The sequence below is a fragment of the Ceratotherium simum genome, chromosome 9, assembly GCF_057802395.1.
Source record: "Ceratotherium simum simum isolate JZ-2026a chromosome 9, ASM5780239v1, whole genome shotgun sequence".
NCBI lineage: Eukaryota > Metazoa > Chordata > Mammalia > Perissodactyla > Rhinocerotidae > Ceratotherium > Ceratotherium simum.
In genome coordinates this window covers 18798803-18823188 of record NC_141908.1, presented here as the reverse complement: position 1 = coordinate 18823188, position 24386 = coordinate 18798803, and the positions used below count along the sequence as shown (strand labels likewise).

Genomic DNA, 24386 nt, shown 5'->3' with positions numbered 1-24386 from the left:
TCTCATTTACGAAAGAAAATTCCCAAATCAAAAACACAAAAATACATATACAAATAACTCACATACTCATAAAAAGATATCCAGATGGATATATCCCATATTTCCCATGATTTCCTGCTTGGTTGTCAAAATTAAGAAGTATGAGATGTTTTAGCCTCCTGTGTGTGTGTGGAAATGGGAGGGGGGGGGAGAGAATGGGAAAGGTGAATGAGGAGTGTGATAAGATAATGAGATTCATTAATAAATCTTTATATTTCCTACAAGTTTTAGTCTGGCAATCTAAACTTATTAGGAGCTCAAATGTATCAACACAAATAAAAATCCCACTATGGCATTTTTTAATAATAGAACTGTTTTATCTAATAGATTACATATGTATACTAAACATTAAATTTAAATATAAATTTGCTTAGCATCACAACCTCCAACTGAGAAAGACAACACAATCAAACATTCATTTTTGTCTTTTTTTTTTTTCCTGAGGAAGATTTGCCCTGAGCTAACATCTGTTGCCAATCTTCCTCTTTTTGCTGAGGAAGATTCGCCCTGAGCTAACACCTGTGCCAATCTTCCTCTATTTCGTATGTGTCCCCCCGCCACAGCACGGCCGCCAACGAGTGGTTTAGGTCCGCGCCCGAGAAGCAAACCTGGGCCACCCAAGTGGAGTGTGCTGAACTTAACCACTAGTTCATGGGGCCAGCCCCAATTTTTGTCTACTTTGTTTTAAGTCACATTCTTCTTTCTTGCTCCAATAAAGACTGGAAGCAACAACACATAACGAATATGTAATACATCTGTTGTTAATCTTGCATAGGAAAATGATAAAACCATGCCACTTACTTTGAATACTATCATTTTACAACTCTTACATGTATTACTTGAGAAAGAAATGATATTCATAGCCTCTTCAAATAGTATAAAGAATATATACATAAAATACTGGACCACCAAAAATGGTAGTGATAAACGAAGAAAAATCCCTTTCTTGGACATATTTAAATACCTAGCATCTACAAAAATACCTGAGAAAATGGAGGTTCTTAAATAAACAATTGCTTTTAAAAATTATTTCTCCCCAGCAATCCTCGGATATTACAATCTGTATCTTTAACTTACAATCTACTAAGATTAATTCTGGTACAATCTAGCAATTTTACACAGTATAGCCCCACTCCCTCCCCTCTTCCCTTGTACAATATTATCACGTCATATATATGTTACATATGTTATAAACTCAACAATACAATGCTATAATTATTGCTTAAGTGATTTTTTTTTTAATTAAGAGAATATATGTTTTGTATTTACTAGAGTGTTTCCAATGCTTTTCACTGTTCCTGTGGATCCAAGTTATCACGTTTCTTTTAATACCACCTGTAAAGTAGGTACTGTTTGCAATGAATTCTCTCGGTCTTTGTTTATATGACAAAGTTGCTATTTCACCTTTATTTTTGAAAGAGTTTTGCTGGAAATAGAATTCGAGGTTGACAGTATTTTCTTTCCGCACTCTGAATATGTCACTGCACTGCCCTCTGATCTCCACTGCTTTTGATGAGAAGTCAGCAAATAGTATTGTCCTCTTGTACGTGGTGATGAGTCCTTTTTCTCTTGCGGCTTTCAAGACTCTCTTTGTCTCTGGGTTTCAATAAGGTGACTATAATATATCTAGGTGTGGTTCTCTTAGAATATATCCTACTTGGGGTTCATTCAGATTCCTGGGTCCCTAAGCAAATGTTTTTTTCACCAAATCTGAGAGTTTTCAGCCATTATTTCTTTAAATATTTTTTTTTCCTGCCTCTTTCTGTCTCTTCATCTGGGACTCCATTTATATGTATGCTTTGGAACACCTGATACTGACCCACAGATCTCTGAAGTTCTGTTCATTTTTCTCTAATCTTTTTTCTTTCTGTTCCTTGGACTGGATAATTTCTATTAATCTTTCAAATCCACCAACACTTTTTTCTACCACCTCAGATCTGCTTTTGAGCTTATCTGGTGAAAGTTTATTTCAATTATACTTTTCAACTCTGAGGATTTCCATTTGGTTCTTTATTATAGTTTCTATCTATTGAGATTTCCTACTTGACTTATTAGTCTATTTTCAATTCTTTGAATACACTTCCTTTAACTCTTTGAACTTGCTTATAATAACTGTTTTGAAGTTAATGCTAAATCCAACATCTGAGCCCACTAAGAGTCCATTTCTACTGTTTTATTCTACTTGCGTATGGGTCACACGTCCCTGAGTGATCTTGTATATCTAGTAATTTGTGGTTGAAAACTACATTTAGATAATATATCGTAGCAAAACCAGTTCTTGTTTTAACTTTTCTGAGGGTTGTTAGTTTCTTTTTTGCTTGCTTGTATTTAGTATCTTGCCCAGACTTAAACTATACAATCTGTCTCCCCCAATGTGTTCAAGCTACTGATGCCTCTATTCAGTCATTTTATTTTTACTTTTTAGCCTGGCTCCCTAGGGGCTACCCCTTGTCTGTATGGCTTAGTGGTTCAGCCAATAATCTGGGCACAAATAATTTGCTCAAACACCTGAGCCCATAAGGCTTTCATCTTTTGCTGATTAATCTATGTGGGGGGGTTGGGGAAAGTACTGAAAGCTGCGACCAGTTCTCAAGTTTGGGCTCTCCTCCATCTCCCATCCACACGTGTAGTTTCCCTATCATACAGGGATGTGTACACAGTGTATCCAGCTCTTCTATGGCTCTCATACAGGATCTCCCTGCTAAGTTTCTGACTAATCCACCATTCACCTTGAACCAGAACTGCAACCTTGGCCTAGCAAAGGTACAGGTTTTCCCTACTCGTTCTCAATCAAGCTGCTACTTTTAATTGGCAAAGTCACAGGTTTTTTGCCCTCCACCCAGAATCAAGTCTGCCCATCTGCCAGCAGAGCTGATGGTTTTCATGGCCAGCCTAGACTGGAAAGTTACAGTTCTCACCAGCAAAGACTGGGGAGGAGAGGGGCAGTAACAGAAACAGCCATAGGCAAAAGGGCCAGAGGCTCCCCCTATTCTTACCTGAAACTCGAGCAGTTTTTCAAGAATAAATGCTTCTCAATGTGGTGTCTGCCTCTGGTTAATTTCCAGTGCCCTAAAATCGTTTTGAAATTTTTTCCAGTTTCATACCTTTTGTTTTTTGCAGAGGAGAATTGCCAACTACTTCATGTTGCCATTACCAGAAGTCATCTGAACATTTGCTTTTGAAAGAATAAGAACATTTTACAGGTCCTTAGGGCTATAATACCATTCTCTTAAAAGTATCAGGCCTGTTTACATGTTATCTCTTTATATGACCAGCAAAAAAATACATTAAATATTTTTTAAAGCCATCATAATTATTCAACTACACAGTTTACAAGATTGTTTGTAAACTGTTACTTATGTTGTTGCTGCTATTCTGTTGTGATGACCAATAAAGTATGATTGAAGCTGAAAGGCCCAAAGAATAGGCTAGACAAAGGCAAAACCATAGAGACAAAATGTGTCCTCAGTTAAATCCAGCTGTACTTGCAGTGTACTTTTCCAATTTCAGTAGAGCCTCCCCAGGCATGTAGCATTTATGCTCTCACTTTCTGTATTATTTTCATATTGCTGCTTTAACAAATTACCACAAACTTGGTGGCTTAAAACACACAAAATTTATTATCTTATAGTTCTATAGGTCAGAAATCTGACACAAGTCTTGCCAGGCTAAAATCAAGTTGTCAGCAAGGCTGTGTTCTTTTTGGGGGCTCCAAGGAAGAATACATTCCTTGCCTTCCCCAGTTTCTAGAGGCTACCCTCATTCCTTGGCTCTTCGCCACATTCCATCTTCAAATCCAGCAACAGTGGGCCAAGTTCTTCTCACATCACATCACTCTGACACTGACTCTCTTCTGCCTCTTTCTTCCACTTTTAAGGACTCTTGTGATTACACTGGGCCAACCCAGATAATCCAGGGTAAATCTCTCTATCTTAAGGTCAGTTGATTAGAAAGCCTAATTCCATCTGCTCCCTTGATTCCTTCTTGCTACGGTAACCTATCTTCACAGGTTTTAGGATGTGGGTATCTTTAGGAAGTAGAGAGGCTCATTATCCTGCCTACCACACCTTCTTATTAAAACTTCTGCTCAGGAAGGATCTCATGAATTTACACGTGGGCATAAATGTCTGGTAAGGCTAATGTCTGTGTCATTTCCAAGGCTATTTATTTTATTACAAGGAATAACAATTAATCAAGGGAATAAATCTCTAACGATAGGTTCAGGAACTAGCCATTAGAAGGTATTAAAGAACAGACATATAAGGAGGTGGAGATAAGCATCCAACAAACCACATCATTAAGATCAATTACCTTACCTAGAACATAAAAACTGATCATGCCATATGCCTTTTAAAGACCAGTTTTATAAAATACTCTTTAAAAAGTCAAACTGAACCTACAAGATATCAAAATAGATATAGATTGATAAACTTAACTATCAAAATTGAGTATTTGACATGAATGTCAAAACTCTATTTTCTAAAGCTTGATTTGAAAATGTAAGTTAATCATGTATTAATTTTATTTCATTCTGATAGGGTCAATCTATGCTAGTTTTTATATGTATAAATGAATATTTTAGATAATAGTTTTCAAATTTTCAATGTCATTGCTTTAGTATTCACTTTAATTTAAAAAAAGGAAATGTTTATAGGTGAAAACTTCTTGGTATGTTATTCTTCAGTTGCTAAGAAGCATGGCGAGTAATTCATCGCCTTGAAAACTGTGAAAACTGTAAAAAGTTTAATTTTTAACAATTACAATAAAAAAATCTATTAAAAAAACAGAACTATGAGAACATTATGAAATCTTTTTAAGATGCCCAGTTCAGATTAAGCCTAAAATACACAGATACCTTCTCATCTTTTGCCATTCTCAACTGTCTGCTGCTATACTCCAGGCTTACCAAACTACTTGCAGATTTCAAATTCTTGTTTTAAACATCATCACCTCTAGGAATACTCTTCTTCTGCCTTGAATATCTTTTTACCTAACTTCACCTGGCTTATTATCACTTGTCTTTTAGGCTTCAGGCATAGTGTCACCTATCCTGGAAACACTTTCCTGACTTAATCTGTCTGAAAAAGGGGCACCTCCTATGAGTCTGCATCAAGCCCTGGGGTGCCCTCTCTGACAGCATTTATCAACAGTGTTGCCATCTGTTCCCTCATCTGTCCCCCTACTAATCCCAAAGCTTACTGAGGCAGGGATCATGTTTATCCTTGGTTATCTCAGTAAATGTTAAAAATGTTTGCTTAATAAAAGAAAATACATCTACTTTTAATATACCTAATTTTCGAATAATTCTCATAAATTTGGTTGTTGGCCTTCTGATCTTTAAGATCAAATAGGACATCAGCATCATGGCGGAGTGAGCTTCCCCCACTGAACTCTCCACCTCTAAGACATAACAAAAAGGACATTCATATTCCAAGAGAAGTTATTCACACAACACAAGCGACGTGTGAGGCACCCACGCCACCATACACCTGAAAGCTGAGGTGCTGGAAGCCCCAGAGGAAGTGGAAAGAGGTAAAAAGAGCTCCCTTCCTTCCCCAAGCTCTGCGACCCTGAGACTGAGACCACACGGCTCTGAGGCGGGGGAAGGGGCGGCCCTCCATGGGAAAACGCACTCTCCAAGATCCCTCACAGCCTGTGGGGAATACCCCTACGGAGGGAGCACAACTGTGGCGAAGGTACTTTTGACAAGCTAGCCCTACAAGAGAGCAGAGTGACAGCGAAGTGAGAAACCTCTGGGATCGGGGAGGGGAAAGTAAGCTCCCCACCACCACAACCCGCCTGCCCGGCGCTTCAGCACAGATGCCCTGCAGCCTCAGCTCAGCAGCACTTCAGCTCGGCTCTGGCCCCAGTGCCAGCAGCGGTGGCATGCCCACGCCCCAGCCCCAGAGGCAGCGGCTCCCCAGAGCCCTGGCACTAGCAGTGGTGGCGCCCCAGCGGCTCCAGCTCCCCAGCACCTTGGCCCCAGCGGCTCCGGTTCACCCATGCCATGGCCCCAGCTGCATCAGCTCAACCACGCCCCAGCCACAGCTGCATCCGCTTGACTGTGCCCCACCCCCAGCTCCATCGGCTCAACCATGCCCTGGTGCCAGCTGCTTCAGCTTGGCCACGCTCAGCCTTCAGCTGATTTGCTGCCAGCTACTTCAGCCCAGCCACACTCCAGTTCTAGCTGTTCCGGCACTCCAGCTGCTTCCGCTCAGCCACACTGAAGCTCAGCCATGCTCTAGTTCCGGCTTCTTCGGCTCACCGTGCCTGAGCCGCAGCTGCTTCGGGCTAGCTGAGCTCCAGTCCCAGCTGTTCCCACGCTCCAGCTCCAGCCGTTCCTGTGCTCCAGCAGCCTCCACTCAGCCACGCTTCAGCTCAGCTGCAGGCCAACCAGAGCACCCGTGGATCGAGGTGGGCACCGAATACACAGCTTCTGACCCCCACCCAGTGGTGGCAAGAGGAAACTGAGACCAGATATTTTCAATATGAGGGAAAATAAGCCAACACCAACAGGCACTAGGCAAAAATAAATTAAATACCCAGACCAAAAGGAAAATGACAAGCACCCATAAATCAACCCTGAAAGCACAGAGATGTACAACCTCAATGACAGAGAATTCAAAATGTCTATCATAAAAAAGCTCAATGAAATACAAGAAAATACAGATAGATAACGCAATGAAATCAGGAATTTTTTCACAAAAGAGACTGAAACTATACAGAAAAACCAATCAGAAATCTTAGAGGTGAAAAGCACAATAGAAGAGATAAAGACAAATCTGGAAGCCTTAAGCATCAGAGCTGACAATATGGAGGAAAGAATTAGCAATATTGAGGACAGCAATGCAGAAATGCTCCAGATGGAGGAGGAAAGAGAACTAAGACTGAAAAGAAATGAAGAAACTCTCCGAGAAATATCCGACTCCATTAGGAAATCCAACATAAGGATTATAGGTGTTCCAGAGGGAGGAGAGAGGGAAAAAGGAGCAGAGAACTTGTTCAAAGAAATAATAGCTGAGAACTTCCCAAATCTGGGGAAAGAGCTGGATATACCAGTGAACGAAATCAACAGATCTCCTAAATACATCAACCTGAAAAGACCTTCTCCAAGGCATATGATAGTAAAGCTGGCAAAAGTCAATGACAAAGAAAAAATATTAAGGGCAGCTGGACCAAAAAAAAAAAGTACAAAGGAATTCCTATCAGGCTCTCAGCTGATTTCTCAACAGAAACTTTACAGGCTAGGAGACAATGGAACGACATATTCAAAATTCTGAGAGACAAAAACTTTCAGGAAAGAATACTCTATCCAGCGAAAATATCCTTCAGATATGATGGAGAAATAATAATCCCTGATAAAGAAAACCTAAGGGAGTTCATTGCCACAAGACCCCCACTACAAGAAGTGCTCAAGAAGGCCCTCATGCCTGAGGAAAAAAAGAGAAAGGGGATACAAAGTTTTGAACAAGGAGGAAAAGAGGTCGACAAAACCAGAAAAATTGCAGCTCTCTATCAGAATAGATTAGCAAACAATTATAAAACCAAAGATGAAGGGAAGGAAATCACCAAAAACAAATATAACCTCATCACTTTAAACACAAACTCACAACAGAGGAGGGAATAAGTCGTGACAACAATAACTTAGAAGGAGAAAAGGAAAGGATTCAATTGACTTAGTCTAAGGGAATAAGAGGCCATCAGAACATGGACTATCACATCCACGAGATTTTTTATACAAACCTCATGGTAACCACTAACCAAATAATCAGAACAGAGTCACACATGATAAATAAAGAGAAAACGAAGAGATACAGAACTACCAAACTGAATTGGTACTCTGAAACAAGGGACGAAAAGCAAAAGAACCAGAAAATGGGTGATAAAATAGCAACACTAAGCCCTCATATATCAATAATTACCCTAAATGTAAATGGACTGAACTCTCCAATCAAAAGACACAGAGTGGTGGGATGGATTAAAAAACAAGACCCAACAATATGCTGCCTCCAGGAAACACATCTCAACTCTAAAGATAAACACAGGCTCAGAGTGAAAGGATGGAAGACAATAGTCCAAGCTAACGGCAAACAAAAGAAAGCAGATGTTGCCATATTTATATCGGACAAAGGAGACTTCAAGGTAAAACAGGTAATGCGAGACAAAGAGGGGCAATATATAATGATAAAAGAGACACTCCACCAAGAAGACATATCACTTATAAATATATATGCACACAACACAGGAGCACCAAAATACATAAATCAACTATTAACAAACCCAAAAGGAGATATTAACAACAACAGAATAATAGTAGGGGATCTTAACCCCCCATCTTGGATCAATGGATAGATCATCCAGACAGAAAGTCAACAAGGAAATAATGGACTTAAATGAAAAATCTGACAAAACGGACTTAACAGATACATAGAGAACACTCCATCCAGACACAGCTGATTACACATTCTTCTCAAGTGTGCATGGAATATTCTCAAGGATAGACCATATGTTGGGAAACAAGGTATGCCTCTATAAATTTAAGAAGATTGAAATCATAAAAAGCATCTTTTCAAACCATAATGCCGTGAAGGTAGAAATCAACTACAAGAAAAAAACCAGGAAAACGACAAAGATGTAGAGACTAAACAACATGCTACTGAACAACTAATGGATCATTGATGAAATTAAAGGAGAAATCAGATCATATCTGGAGACAAATGAAAATGAAAATACACCACACCAACTCATATGGGATGCAGCAAAAGCGGTCCTGAGAGGGAAACTCATAGCAATACAGGCCCACTTTAACAAACAAGAAAAAGCCCAAATAAGCAGCCTCAAACTATGTCTAACAGAATTAGAAAAAGAAGAACAAACAAAGCCCAAAGTCAGCAGAAGGAGGGAAATAATAAAATCAGAGCAGAAATAAATGAAATCGAAACCAAAAAAACAGCAGAAGGGATCCACGAAACAAACAGCTGGTTCTTTGAGAAGATAAATGAAATTGACAAACCCTTAGCCAGACTCACCAAGGAAAAAAGAGAGAAGGCTCAAATAAATGAAATTAGAAATGAAAAAGGAGAAATTACAATGGATACCACAGAAATACAAAGGATTATAAGAGAATACTACGAAAAACCATACGCCAATAGATGGGACAATCTAGAAGAAACAGGGCCGGCCCCGTGGCTTAGTGGTTAAGTGTACGCGCTCCGCTACTGGCGGCCTGGGTTCAGATCCCAGGCGCGCACTGACGCACCACTTCTCTGGCCATGCTGAGGCCGCATCCCACATACAGCAACTAGAAGGACGTGCAACTAGAAGGACGTGCAACTATGTCATACAACTATCTACTGGGAGTTTGGGGGAAAAAAAAGGAGGAGGATTGGCAACAGATGTTAGCTCAGAGCCGGTCCTCCTCAGCAAAAAGAGGAGGATTAGCATGCATGTTAGCTCAGGGCTGATCTTCTTCACAAAAAAAAAAAAAAATCTAGAAGAAACCGATAAATTCTTAGACTCATACAACCTCCCAAAACTGAATCAAGAAATAGAGAACCTGAATAGACCAATCACAAGTAAAGAGATTGAAACAGTAACCAAAAACCTCCCCAAAAATCAAGTCCAGAACCAGATAGCTTCTCTGGAGAATTTTACCAAACATTCAAAGATTTAATACCCATCTTTCTCAAACTATTCCAAAAAATAGAGGAACATGGAACACTTCCCAACACATTCTATGAGGTCAACATCACCCTGATACCAAAGCCAGACAAGGACAATACCAAGAAGGAAAACTACAGACCAATATTCCTCATGAACATAGATGCAAAAAGCCTCAACAAAATCTGGCAAACCAGATACAGCAATATATTAAAAGGATCATACACCATGATCAAGTGGAATTTATACCAAGGACACAGGGATGGTTCAACATCCACAAATCAATGTGATATACCACATTAACAAAATGAGGAATAAAAACCACATGATCATCTCAATAGACACAGAGAAAGCATTTGACAAGATCCAACATCCATTTATGATAAAACTCTCAATAAAATGGTATAGCAGCAAAGTACTTCAACATAATAAAGGCCATATATGACAAACACACAGCCAACATCATACTCAATGGGGAAAAACTGAAAGCCACCCCTCTGAGAACAGGAACAAAACAAGTGTGCCCACTCTCATCACTCTTATTCAACATAGTACTGGAGGTTTTGGCCAAAGCAATTAGGCAAGAAAAAGGAATAAAAGGAATAAAAATAGGCAACAAAGAAGTGAAACTCTCGCTGTTTGCAGATGACATGATCTTATATATAGAAAACCCTAAAGAATCCATTGGAAAACTATTTGAAATAATCAACAACTATGGCAAAGTTGAAGAGTACAAAATCAACTTACAGAAATCAGTTTCATTTCTATATGCCAACAATGAACTAATAGAAAGAGAACTCAAGAAGACAATCCCATTTATAATTACAACAAAAAGAATAAAATATCTAGGAATAAATTTAACAAAGAAAGTGACAGACCCATACAATGAAAACGATAAGACATTATTGAGTGAAATCAATGATGACATAAAGAAATGGAAAAATATTCCATGCACATGGATTCGAAGAATAAACATAGTTAAAACGTCCATACTACCTAAAGCAATCTACAGAGTCGATGCAATCCCAATCAGAATCCCAAGGACATTATTCATGGAAATAGAACAAAGAATACTAAAATTCATATGGGGCAACAAAAGACCCCAAATAACTAAAGCAACCTTGAGAAAAAAGAACAAAGCGGGAGGCATCACAATCCCTGACTTCAAAACATACTACAAAGTGACAGTAATCAAAACAGCATGGTACTGGTACAAAAACAGACACACAGATCAATGGAACAGAATTGAAAGCCCAGAAATAAAACCTCACATCTATGCGTAGCTAATCTTCAACAAGGAGCTAAGAACATACAATGGAGAAAGGAAAGTCTCTTCAATAAATGGTGCTGAGAAAACTGGACAGCCACTTGCAAAAGAATGAAAGCAGACCATCTTCTTTCACCACACACAAAAATTAACTCAAAATGGATCAAAGACCTGAAGGTGAGACCTGAAACTATAAAATTCCTACAGGAAAACATAGGCAGTACACTATTTGTCATCAGTCATAAGGGGATCTGTTCAAATTCCATGTCTACTCGGACAAGGGAAACAAAAGAAAAAATAAACAAGTGGGACTTCATCAGATTAAAGAGCTTCCACAAGGCAAATGAAACTAGGATCAAAATGAATAGGCAACCAACCAACTGGGAAAAAACATTTGCAAACCATATATCCAACAAGAGGTTAATCTTCAAAATATACAGAGAACACATACAACTCAACAACAAAAAATACAAACAACCTGATCAAAAAATGGGCAGAGGAAATGAACAGACACTTCTCCAAAGAAGCTATACAGATGGCCAACAGGCATATGAAAAGATGTTGAACATCACTAATCATCAGGGAAATGCAAATCAAAACCACACTAAGATATCATCTTACACCCGTTAGAATGGCTATAATCACCAACAAAAAAACAACAAATGCTGGAGAGGCTGTGGAGAAACGGGAACCCTAATTCACAGCTGGTGGGAATGCAAATTGGTGCAGCCTCTATGGAAAACAATATGGAGATTCCTCAAAAAATTAAATATAGAAATACCTTATGATCCAGCTATCCCACTACCGGGTATCTACCCAATGAACCTGAAATCAACAATCCAAAGAGGCTTATGCACCCTTATGTTCATTGCAGCATTATTCACTACAGCCAAGACCTGGAAGCAACCCAAGTGTCCCTTGACTGATGAGTGGGTAAAGAAGATGTGGTATAGATATACAACAGAATACTACTCAGCCATAAAAAAAGACAGAATCATCCCATTTCCAACAACATGGATGGACCTGGTGGGTATTATGTTAAGCGAAATAAGCCAGAAAAAGAAAGACAAACAGTGCATGTTTTCACTCATAAGTGGAAGATAAACCAACACACAGCAGAAAGAACTGTTTAGTGGTTACCAGGGGCAAGGGGGCGAGGGGTGGGCACAAGGGATGAAGGGATGCATTTATATGGTGACTGATAAACAACAATGTACAACAAAAATTTCACAATAAAGAAAAAAAAAGAAAGATCAAATAAAAAAAAATGAAAGTGATATGGCAGGTTGACATGACACGGATTCGTTCTTCCCCCAAAACACACCAAAATACCTGATAAAATACAACGTTTTTAAAATACATAGCTGAACTTGAAAGAATAAAAAGAAGATTCCTGGGGCTGGCCCAGTGGCACAAGCGGTTAAGCACATGCACTCCGCTTCAGCGGCCCAGAATTCACAGGTTTGGATCCTGGACGCACACCAACACAGCGCTTGTCAAGTCATGCTGTGGCAGCATCCCATATAAAGTAGAGAAAGATGGGCAGGCATGTTAGCTCAGGGCTGACCTTCCTCAGCAAAAAGAGGAGGATTGGCAACAGATGTAACTCAGGGCTGATCTTCCTCACACACACACAAAAAGATTCCTGGGTGACAGAAACAAAGAGGAAACTGAAAGGCAGAAGCAAGCATGCGAGGTGACTCTGAAGAAACTCAGGGGATTATAAACTCTGGATACAGGCTCTAACAGCTAGGGACTGGGGACTGGGATTTTACAGGGTAAACCTCTAGCTGCTAAAAGCCTGTAAGTATGACTTGCAGAGATGTCTGCAAAACTGACCATGCTTTGACAGACTAGAGACTGAGAACGACAGAAGAAAAGTTTATGTCTGAAAATACCATGTATTTTAGCCTAGCAGTAATAATGTGAATTATATAACTCTGAGATTGATAAAGTATACCCAGCCCACGGCAGGTGGTCTCTGGCATGTATCCAGACTAGGCTGTGTGCAAGAATACCCCAGCCTCATAATAAATATAAATAAGGTGAGCTCTGGAAACTATGCTTCCAGAAGCAGTATCACTCAGATGTTACCATTCAAACTGTGCCCTTGTTTATGAGGAACTGGGAGTAGGAAGCTGCATATCTTTTCGATGACGTCACCAATCTCCCGACAAAGTAACCTAAACACACCAGCTTCCTTCTGTATCCTTTAGATTTATTCAAGCATTGTCTGTGCATGGACTTGCCACCAATTAAATCGATGGCCCCTCAGGGATATGAGTGTACATGAGGCAAAAAGCTAGAACTGAGACTTCTGCTTAAAGCCTGGACCCTAGAAGGGACCACCACCTCAATAAAATGAGAACTCCAGGCCCAGCTGGTTTCAATGGCAAATTCTACCAAACACTTAAAGAAGATAACATCAATTTTACACACTCTCTTTCAGAAAATAGAAGAGAACAAAATACTTCCCAACTCACATTATGAGGCTCGCACTTCTTTGATACCAAAACCAAAGTATTAGAAAACTAAAGACCAACATTCCTCATGAAAATAGACAATAAAGTCCTCAACAAAATATTACATATCAAATCCAGCAATATATATAAGCACAAATACAAATTACACCACAAAGAAGTGGGGTTTATCTTGGGAATGCAAAGTTAGTTAGATATCCAAAAATCAATCAATGTAATCACCATATTAAAAATCTAGGGGCCAGCCTAGTGGTGGAGTGGTTAAGTACATGTGCTCTGCTTTGGGGGCCCAGGGTTTGCAGGTTTGGATTCCAGGCACAGACCTACGCACCGCTTATCAAACCATGCTGTGGCAGGCATCCCACATATAAAGCAGAGGAAGATGGGCACGGATGTTAGCCCAGGGCCAATCTTCCTCAGCAAAAAGAGGAGGATTGGCAACAGATGTTAGCTCACGGCTAATCTTCCTCACCAAAAAAAAAAGAAAAAAATCAAAAGACCAACTCACATGAACAGAATATTTTAAAACTAGTATATAAATTTCCTTTAACTAAGTCTCCTTTCTTGACCATATACTCATATTAAGGGAATTAAGTAGGTCTTGTGTGACTCCATTAGGAACGGACTCAAACACTTGCACTTCCTCCAAACTTTGCCTCAGACACGTTTTTGCTTTGCTGATTTTGCTTTGCATGCTGTCGCTATAATAAATTACAGTATTAAGTTCAAATATATGCTGAGTCCTGTGCAGCCTCCTAGCAAATCACTGAACCTGAAGGGAGTCTTGGGGCCTCCCTGACACACAAACTAAAAATTATCTGACTAAAACGTATACCTACCATCTTACCAGGCAATGTGCTCTTGGAGGAAAGTCATTATTCATACACAGCAAATCTTGCATAGCTTGTGGAATAACATCTACAAAAACATTTGATAATGAAAAAGTTAGTATGTTCATTCTAAGGCAGAATTTTATAATATGATTTAAGGAAATCATATTATATAACATGTCTTGCTAGTCCATGCAGCTTTGCAATTGCTTAAAGGTTTATATTTAGGGCTAACCCTAAGTTTTGGAGATTTTTTTCTTCTCTCTCTCTCAATTTCTTTTCTTCAAAAAGAGCCAACCTATAAAAAAAAATCAATCCCATGTTTACAATATTTTCCTTTCTTCTACGTCGTGACTCAAACAATTCCTCATCCTTACTAGAAAGCCTTGTTTTATTTGTTCTTCTTGGCCTGCCCTTGTCTCTACTTCAAAATTCTACTTAGAGGTGTGTCAACTCCGTATCATCTTCTATGGCTAGCCTTTGCTGGCCCGTGGCCATCTTAAATGTTCTTGTAAAACCACTAACCAGCTTCCCACTTATAACCCATATATCTTTAAGCACTTGCATTGCTATCCATAATAAGATACTAACATCAATGATCATTATTCATTCATAAATGCATAATAAATTTAAAGCACGAAGAATAATACTTGTTCATAAAAATATTTCCTTTTGCTGTATAGCTATAATTGCTTAGCAAATTTATATTTTGTTAATTTGCAAAAAGAATAAATAGAACACTAATGTCTTGATGTGCTACTTAACTAAAACAATAAGCAACTTCAATGAAATAAAACATCAGTGCTCAAATCTTCTGACCTTGGACAATAATTTTAAATGTGTATCTCCAAATTAACTGAGCTGATGGTTTGCTTGTAATGTGTAACTTCTACCATTAGTTTCAGTTTCAATCACAATCAAATTAAAACTGCACAATATATACACACATGCAACCAGAATGCCTTAACTATCTTAAATCCATTTGTCTTCTCTCATACCACAGTCCCCTTCATCTGCTCATTTCAGAAACACTGATTCTAAGCTTCCTTATTACAACAGCTTTTCCTTGATGTATGATCTTTCCTCAAATTAACAGCACTTAATATTTCTCTACCTTCAACAGTTTCCTTTATTAATCAGCAGAATTTTGGAGCCAGAAGTCTCCGGGCTATTATCCAGACTTCCCACCAGTTGCATATATTTCCCTCTTCCCCTTACTCCTAAAGTACACATATTCATATTCTGGTTTAATTATTTTGCTGTATACTTGTCTTACATACGTGTATACATGGTCAATGTTATCTGTTCTAGTTTACGAATCTGAATGTAGATGCTAATAGTTTTGTTTGTAAGAGAATATATATAATAGAAAAGGTAACATAATTTTATTCCTATACAAGAAAAGGCACAAATATTTCAGGCCTACACTTACAAATAACAATCTGTTTTGACCAGAAAAAACTTTTTTACAATTTTTATTGAAGTATAACTGACATACAATATTATATTAGTTTCAGGTGTACAACATGGTTTGATTATTGTATACACTGTGAAATGATCACCACAAAAGTCTAGTTAACATCCATCACCATACGATTACAAAAAAATTTTTTTTCTTGTGATGAGAACTTTTAACATTTACTCTCTTAGCAACTTTCAAATATACAATACAGTATTATTAACTATATTCACCATGCTGTATATTACATCCACACGACTGATTTATTTTATAAATGGAAGCTTGTACCTTTTGACTCCCTTCATACACTCCCCAACCCCCACCTCTGGCAATTACCAATCTTCTCTGTATCTATGAGCTTGGTTGTTTTGTTTGTTTGTTTTAGAAACCATATATAAGTGAGATCATACAGTATATGTCTTTGTCTGACTTACTTCACTTAGCATAATGCCCTCAACTGACCAGAAAAACTTTAACACACACTCTGCATATTTATTTTCTGAGTAATGAAGACGGGTAATTGACTGACAGCTCCAAAATTCATTATTTTTTCAATATCTTGCTCACTCACTGTTACACACTAGTATATCTCAGGACAAAGATTTTGGACGATTTGACCTATAAACAACTATAAGCACCATACAGATTTTGGATGATGTGACCTATTAACAACTATAAGCACCATTTACTGAGTACCTAGCATGGGCCAGGTACTAAGATAGGTGCTCATGTACAGTACCTCATTAAATCTTCCCATTAATGCTCCAGGTAGCATTACTTCATTTTATAAATGAGATAATACAAGTTTAGAAAGGTCAAGTAATTAGTAAGTAGAAAAACCAGAATTTTAATCCACTTGCTATGTCTCCAAAGTCTAGGGTATATCCAAAACACTACACTGACTAATCAATAAATAACTCTTTTTAATCCTTCAAAACCCAGCTTAGTTGCTTAATTCTCTATAACATCTCCTCTGATCTCTCCCAATTAAAACTATCTTTTCTCCTCTGTACTCCAGCAGAACTTTATCTGTGCTTTGGGATGGCACTTATCCCTCGCTATCTCCTATTACTGTTACTTACTTATAGATTTTATCCCCTACTGAAATGTACATTTCTTTTAAGTTTGGGTTCAATTGGACATAGCAGAGTACCTAGTACAACACTAGGCACTCAATAAATATTTGCTGATTTAATTAATTTTAAGATGAATGATGCTATGATTCTTCCTCTGAAAAGATAACACTCCCGATGTGGTGAAACAACTGTGCATATGTAAAACATCTCCGGAGGACACTATTTAATTAAGGAAACTAAATTCATAATTCAAAATTATAATCACTCATACAAGTCAAGAGTTTAAAAGTATGTAGTAAAAACTTACCTTCTAATACTTCATCCTTTCCTTCTTTATCAGCGGATTCTTGTACAAGATAATGATGAGTGACTGAGAACTTGAAGTCAGCAAAGGAAATTTCATCTGATTTCTCTTCCCATGTGCCAGAAGTAAATACACCCTGTATTTAACAATAAAATGGAAAAACATCCACCTTCGAGTATTCAACAGTTACCATTATATGTGTATTAACCACATGGATTTTTTCTCCTTTTCCCGCCCATTAATCTAAAAGTCTCATCCTATAGCTATCCTCCACATAATGAAAGAAAAAGGAAAAATACATAAGTAGAAGAGGAAGTTATTTTATATATGTTATATATAACCAAGAGGAAGTTATTTTTTTTTAATTTTTATTTATTTATTTTTCCCCCAAAGCCCCAGTAGATAGTTGTATGTCATAGCTGCACATCCTTCTAGTTGCTGTATGTGGGACACGGCCTCAGCATGGCCAGAGAAGCAGTGCATCAGTGCGCACTCGGGATCCAAACCCGGGCCTCCAGCAGTGGAGCACGTGCACTTAACCGCTAAGCCACGGGGCCGGCCCAAGAGGAAGTGATTTTATAAATGATTTGTCACAGTGTTCCTTTAAAAAGAAAATTCCCCAAGAATACTATCGAGTGACTTACAAAATTATAATTTTCAAATAATTTTTGTGACATAAATCTCTGTATAAAATCATGAATATACAGTAAATCCCATGTGCCTCTTCACATGCAAAAAACAAAAATATCCTCTCTACTAAGCAGAATCTCTGCGAGTTACTTTTTTTTTTTTTAAAGATTTTATTTATTTATTTATTTTTCCCCCCAAAGCCCCAGTAGATAGTTGTATGTCACAGCTGCGCATCCTTCTAGTTGCTGTATGTGGGACACGGCCTCAGCATGGCCACAGAAGCGGTGTGTCGGTGCACGCCTGGGATCCGAACCCGGGCCGCCAGCAGCGGAGCGCGTGCACTTAACCGCTAAGCCATGGGGCCGGCCCTCTGCGAGTTACTTTTAACTGAAAATGATTAAATGCCATAAATTTTAAAAATCAGCAAAAGATACATGGCAATGAAATATACTTTTATTAAAAAAATCTCAAATCTAATAACATCACTATGTAGCGCACATTACTGGACATCAGAAATTGCTTCATAAAAAAGCAATTTGTAGAATCAATTTAAGTGACATGATATCTGTAGCACTTATTTGCTTATCAGATTTTTGCAAGCTTCTTTATCAAGCCTCGGCATTCAAATATTTTCATTTAAACAGCAACTTCTTGACTGGAAAACATTTTAATTAAAAGTTCCAAGGCCAGCCCTGTGGCCTAGTGGTTAAGTTCAGCGTCCTCTGCTTCAGCAGCCCAGATTGGTTCCCAAGCGCGGACCTACACCACTCATCAGCAGCCATGCTGTGGCGGCGACCCACATACAAAATAGAGGAAGACTGGCACAGATGTTAGCTCAGGGTGAATCTTTCTCAAGCAAAAAGAGGAAGATTGGCAACAGATGTTAGCCCACGGCAAATCTTCCTTAGCAAAAAATAAATAAATAAAGTTCCAAAGAGCCCCCTTACTTGTACAACATAACCATAAAAAAGGATTTTTCCCATAGGGCGTCTAATCTCTCATAGCTATTCTTTCCACCGGAGAGGTGTATAGTCATTACAGCATAGCACCACTATGAGGTAAGAAATACCAACCTAGAAACTTGTCAAGCATGGATAGTCCCAAACTATATAGAAAATATGTAAGCAAAGATTCTGTGAGTTACTGAGGTTTTAAAAAGTGTTTTTATGACCATACCTAACGTGTAACACCCAAATGTTTTATACGCATTCTTGGCAAGGTATTTATAATTCTGAACTGAGTTAAACCATATTTTAAATGTCCTAAAGGTATCCTATTATGTAAATATGTCAAATAGTAATCTTTTTATTAGGAGAATAATCACCATGTATGATACATATCTAAAACTAAGGTTTTTTAATACGTTGGGTTTCTTTAAAGTGAGGTTAACCTGTGTTAAATTAAAACTTATATGGCCCATATCAAAAGCCTCAAACTGTAATAATACAATGACATACATAAGAGCTCAGTTTGCTAGGAGAAATGCCCACTATAAAGCAGTTCAGGCTAAAACTAAGGAAAGAGGAGAAGTGCAGAAAATTAGAGATAACTAACTCCCTTTTTCAAGCTTGCAGAAAAGCTGAAATATTCTTTTTAAATAACATAAAGAAACCATTACCTGACCCTAATCCTGGATTCTGGGTACTACTGTCAACCTTACCAACAGCTATCTCAAGAAGGATTTGTTGTCTTCAGGAAACAGAAGGCATCCAGATTCTGTCTCCAAAATACGTTTTTAAAGATAATTCAGCTCAACTGAAAAACATCACTCTAACCTCCCTCCTTCAATTCCATTATGATACAGTCATTTGACACCAAATTCCAAGATGGTGTATACTTATGATTAGAACCAGAAATGACAACTCTAGTTCAAAATTAATCAAATGATTCATCAAAAATAACCTCTGAGAGCCCCAGACAATAAAAAGAGATAAGCACATAGATTAGAAATAAAACTGCCTGCATTCACAGATGACTTGATTATGTAAATAAAATATCCAAAGGAATCTACAAACTACTAAAACTAACTGATGAGTTTATGAAGTTGTGGAATTCAAGGTCAATATACAAAAACCATCTGTATTTTACATACTACCAGTAAACATTTGGAAAATAAAATTTTTTAAAAATACCACTCTTACAGCATCAAAAATAAATCTAGGAATAAACAATGAAAGATGAGCAAGAACTCTACCTAAAAATACTTCAAAACATTGCTGAAAGACATTAAAGACCTAAATAGAGATATATCATGTACATGAATTGGAAGACACAATGTCGTAAGACTCAATTCTCCCCAGATTCATCTACAAATTCAACACAATCCTAATAAAAATCCCAGCAGGTATTCTGTAGAAACCGACAAGCTGATTCTAAAACTAATATGAAAATCCAAAGGACCTAGAATAGCTAAAATAATTTTGATGAAAAATATACAACCTAATTTTAAGATTTACTTTGCTAAAGTAATTAAGACAGTAAAGTACTAGCATAAAGACAAATAAATCCATAACAGTCCAGAAATACATTCACATTTATACTTCATTTTACAACAGAGGACCCACTGTGATTCAGTAGGGAAAAAATGATCTTTCAACAAATGGTCCTAGAATAAAAAGACATTCACATGGAAGAAAACATTGGAGAATATCTTCACAATCTTGAGACAGACCAAGATTCCTTCGAGAGGACACAAGAGGCACTGACAATAAAATTAAAAATTGAGAAAATGAACTTCATTAAAATAAACATGCCTATCAAAGGACACAGTTAAGAAAATAATTAGGGAAGCCATAGACTACAGGCAAGACTCAAAATACACACAGTAGTCCCCCCTTATCTGCAGGGGATATGTTCCAAGACCCCCAGTGGATGCTTGAAGCCGTTGATAGTAATGAATCCTATATATACTATGTTTTTTCCTATATATACATACCTATGATGAAGTTTAATTTATAAGTTAAGCACAGTAAGAGATTAACAACAATAACTAATAATAAAACAGAACAATTGTTAACATCATACCATAATTAAAGTTATATCAATGAGGTCTCTCTCAAAATATCTTATTTACTGTACCCACCATTCTTCTTATGATGATGTGAGATGATACAACATTTATGTGATGAGATGAAGTGAGGTGAATGATGTAGGCCTTGAAACGTAGCATCCCGGGCAGGATGGCAAGAGATTTCATCATGCTACTCAGAAGGGCTTGCAAATTTTTTTTTTAATTTTTTTTTCCCCCAAAGCCCCAGTAGATAGTTGTATGTCATAGTTGCACATCCTTCCAGTTGCTGCATGTGGGACGCGGCCTCAGCATGGCCAGAGAAGCGGTGCATCAGCACGCGCCCGGGATCCGAACCCAGGCCGCCAGCAGCGAAGCGCGTGCACTTAACCGCTAAGCCACGGGGCCAGCCCAGGGCTTGCAATTTAAAACTTGTGAATTGTCTATTTCTGGAATTTTCCGTTTATTATTTTCAGACTGCAGTTGAATACCAGTAACTGAAACTGTGGAAAGCAAAACCGTGGAAAAGGGGGAACTACTGTATATCTGACAAAGGACTCACAACCAGGACATATGAGGATAATATTTAAACCTAAACAATCCAATTTTTTTTTTAAAAACGAGCCAAAAGACTTGAACAGAGACTTAGCAAAAGAAGCTATGAATGACCAATAAACACAGTTAACTGTGATGAATTACTAGATACTGCTCAATATCGGTAGTTATCAGTGAAATGCAAATTAAAACCATGAGATACCACTTCACATCCAATAAGATGACTAAAAATAAAAATCTGACAATGCCAGTATCAGAGAAAATATGGAGCAACTTGAAATCCCATACATTGCTAAGAACGTAAAACAGTACAACCACTTTAGGAAATAGTTTGGCAGTTTCTAATAAAATTGAACATAAGACCTAGCAATTCCACTCCTAAGAATATACTCAAGAAGAATCAAAGCATATGTTCACAAAATTGTTCACAGCCACTTTATTAATAATAGTCAAAAAAAGGTAATGATTTAAGTATCTATCAACAGGAGAAGGGATAAACATATTGTGATACAATACAAGGAATGATATGTGCAACAGATGAATTTTAAAAACATTATGTTAAGCAAAAAAGTCAGACACAAAGAGTGCATAGTGTATGATTCCACTTATTTGAAGCTCAAGAACAGGTAAAATTAATATCGAGTGAAAGGAATAAGAACTGTGGTTACTATGGGATTGACTGGATAGAGAAACAAGGAATCTTTCTTAGATGATGAAAATGTTCTATATTTTTATTTAGATGGTGGTACACACATTTGTTAAACCATATACATGAATTCTGTACATTTTAATGTATAAATTATAACCCAACAAAGAAAAAAAATCAATAAGATACCCTAAAAAAAAGAGATAAGGAGATGGGAGTAAAATTATAACTTCTGAGGAAAATGTAAGGGGTAGGGAGAAGAAAATGTTCTTTTTCCAAAAAAAAATATAAAAGCAATTATGCAAGAACAACATGTCCTATCCATCATCATAACTGTACCCAACAATCCTTTCCACTTTTCTTTCAACTTACTCCATAAACTTTAGGTAACTAAGATATATTCTGAGCCCGAACTCTGGAGGGCCCAAGACCTCAGCAAGATCAAGATCATTCTCTTAGTTGAGCCCTTCACAATATCTGGCCCAGACTATTTTAATGGCTTTCCACTGGTCTCTTTATCTCTACCCTGTAATCCTTCTTCCACGTGATTATCTTCCTAAAATACAAATCTCATATTGTTCTGGCTCCATTTAAAATACTTTAAGGGCCGGCCCTGTGGCTTGGTGGTTGAGTGCGCGCGCTGCGATGCTGGTGGCCCGGGTTCGGATCCCGGGTGCGCATCGAGGCACCACTTCTCCGTTCATCCTGAGGCCGAGTCCCACATACAGCAACTAGAAGGATGTGCAGCTACGACACACAACTATCCACTGGGGCTTTGGGGGGAAAAATAAAATAAATAAAATCTTAAAATACTTTAATGGCTTTCCATAACCTATATAATGGTCTCTAAAGATTTTTAATCATGTATTCTATCAGTAAACATTTTTGAGTACACATCTCCATGTATGTATATTTTTATTTACAAATTAATCATTACTGTGTCAATATATTATGAATATTATGACAAAACAAAAATTGACATCAAAAAGGAATGTAAAAATATAATATAATTAGAAGTTATAATACACAAATAGCTCATCACAAGCACCTCTAACAGTGGCATATACCTACACTGGTAGAAATATAAAGCCCACAGATCTGGCCCCACCCCTTTCCAGTTTTATCTCCCACAGCTACCTTCCATCTTCCCTATGTTAGAATTATGCCTAATGACTTGTATTTTCCCAGAGGTGTGCTTTCTCGTTCACACCTGTGCATAGGCTATTTATCCTGTTCTTCTCTTCTTTATTTCTCTTAGCATACTTTTATTTATTCATTCTTCAAAACTCAATCTAAATTAATTCCTGTAGAAAATCTGCTTTGATTATCTCCAGGCAAATTAGCAATTCTTTCTCAGTGTCTTATTCAAATCACTAGAATGGCACCATATTCTAATCATTTACTTATGTATCTGTTTCTCCATTAGATTGTGAAGAGCAAAGACTACGTTCTGTTCTTCGCAGCCTAGAACTTAACAGTGTCTACATGCTTAATAACTATCTTAGGAGTTACCTTTCTTCAATATTCATAATAACTCCCATATGTCTCAAAGGTGCTGGGAAATACCAGTATATTAACCAAATATAGTACATATATTACATATATTTGGATAATATATACACTGTGATCTAGGCTAACAACCTGAAATACCAAACAACCCAATCTAAAAGGTATTATCTCTGACTTGAATTGACATATGTACATCAGTGTCCTCTTGTTGAGTTCTTGGTGAAATTTATTTTCTCAATGCACAGGTTAATAAACACAGATAGGTAGTCTTACCGCCTTCCTGAATAAAGAGATTTTCTGTAACACCTAAACACAAGTCATCTTTAGGATTTACTGGTTACCAGAATCTAATTTCACATCTTAAACACTCTGCCACGTAAAAACATAATCTTCCATTTTAAAAATATCAATTTAACAATTGAAATTCTCGTTTAACAAATTAATTAAAAATTTTTTTCTTCTACTGACAAAAGCAACACATTATTGAAAAGAAGAAAAATATAGGAAAGCATAAAAAAACAGTGGATTTTTTCCATTTCTTTTTTTGAGGAGCAGAGAGCTGTGGTTCTCAACCTCATTAGACTTAACAATCACCTAAGAGGCTTAAAAAATGTACTGATAACTAGGTTCCACAATAGACCAATTAAATCAGAATCTCTGAGGTTGTGCCCTAAACGTTAGAATTTTTCAAAAGCTCCCCAAGTGATTCTAATGTGCAGCAAGAGTAGACAACCACTTAGTATAGAACTAAAAATTAAAGTTTTCATCCACTATGAAAGAAACCCTTATGACTGTCTGCAGTCATACAAATACTAAATACAATATTACAGAAATACAAATATTAAAAAGCCATCTATGCTGGGAGAAGTGGATATCCACAGGCAAACTGGACCCTTCCCTTACACAAAAATTAACTCTAAAAGG

The 24386-nt window shown here is 37.5% G+C and overlaps 1 protein-coding gene across 1 annotated transcript in view; it reads right to left on the bottom strand.

Annotated features, from left to right (window-relative positions):
- The window catches only part of RAB3GAP1 (RAB3 GTPase activating protein catalytic subunit 1), a 109499-nt gene that overhangs the window by 61298 nt on the left and 23815 nt on the right, over positions 1-24386 (bottom strand). Inside the window, exons 4-5 of the mRNA XM_004423873.3 lie at positions 17119-17251; positions 14286-14364 (exon numbers count right to left, since the gene is read on the bottom strand). Of these exons, the coding sequence (XP_004423930.1) occupies positions 14286-14364; positions 17119-17251 (212 nt within the window). The remainder of the gene's footprint in view (positions 1-14285; positions 14365-17118; positions 17252-24386) is intronic.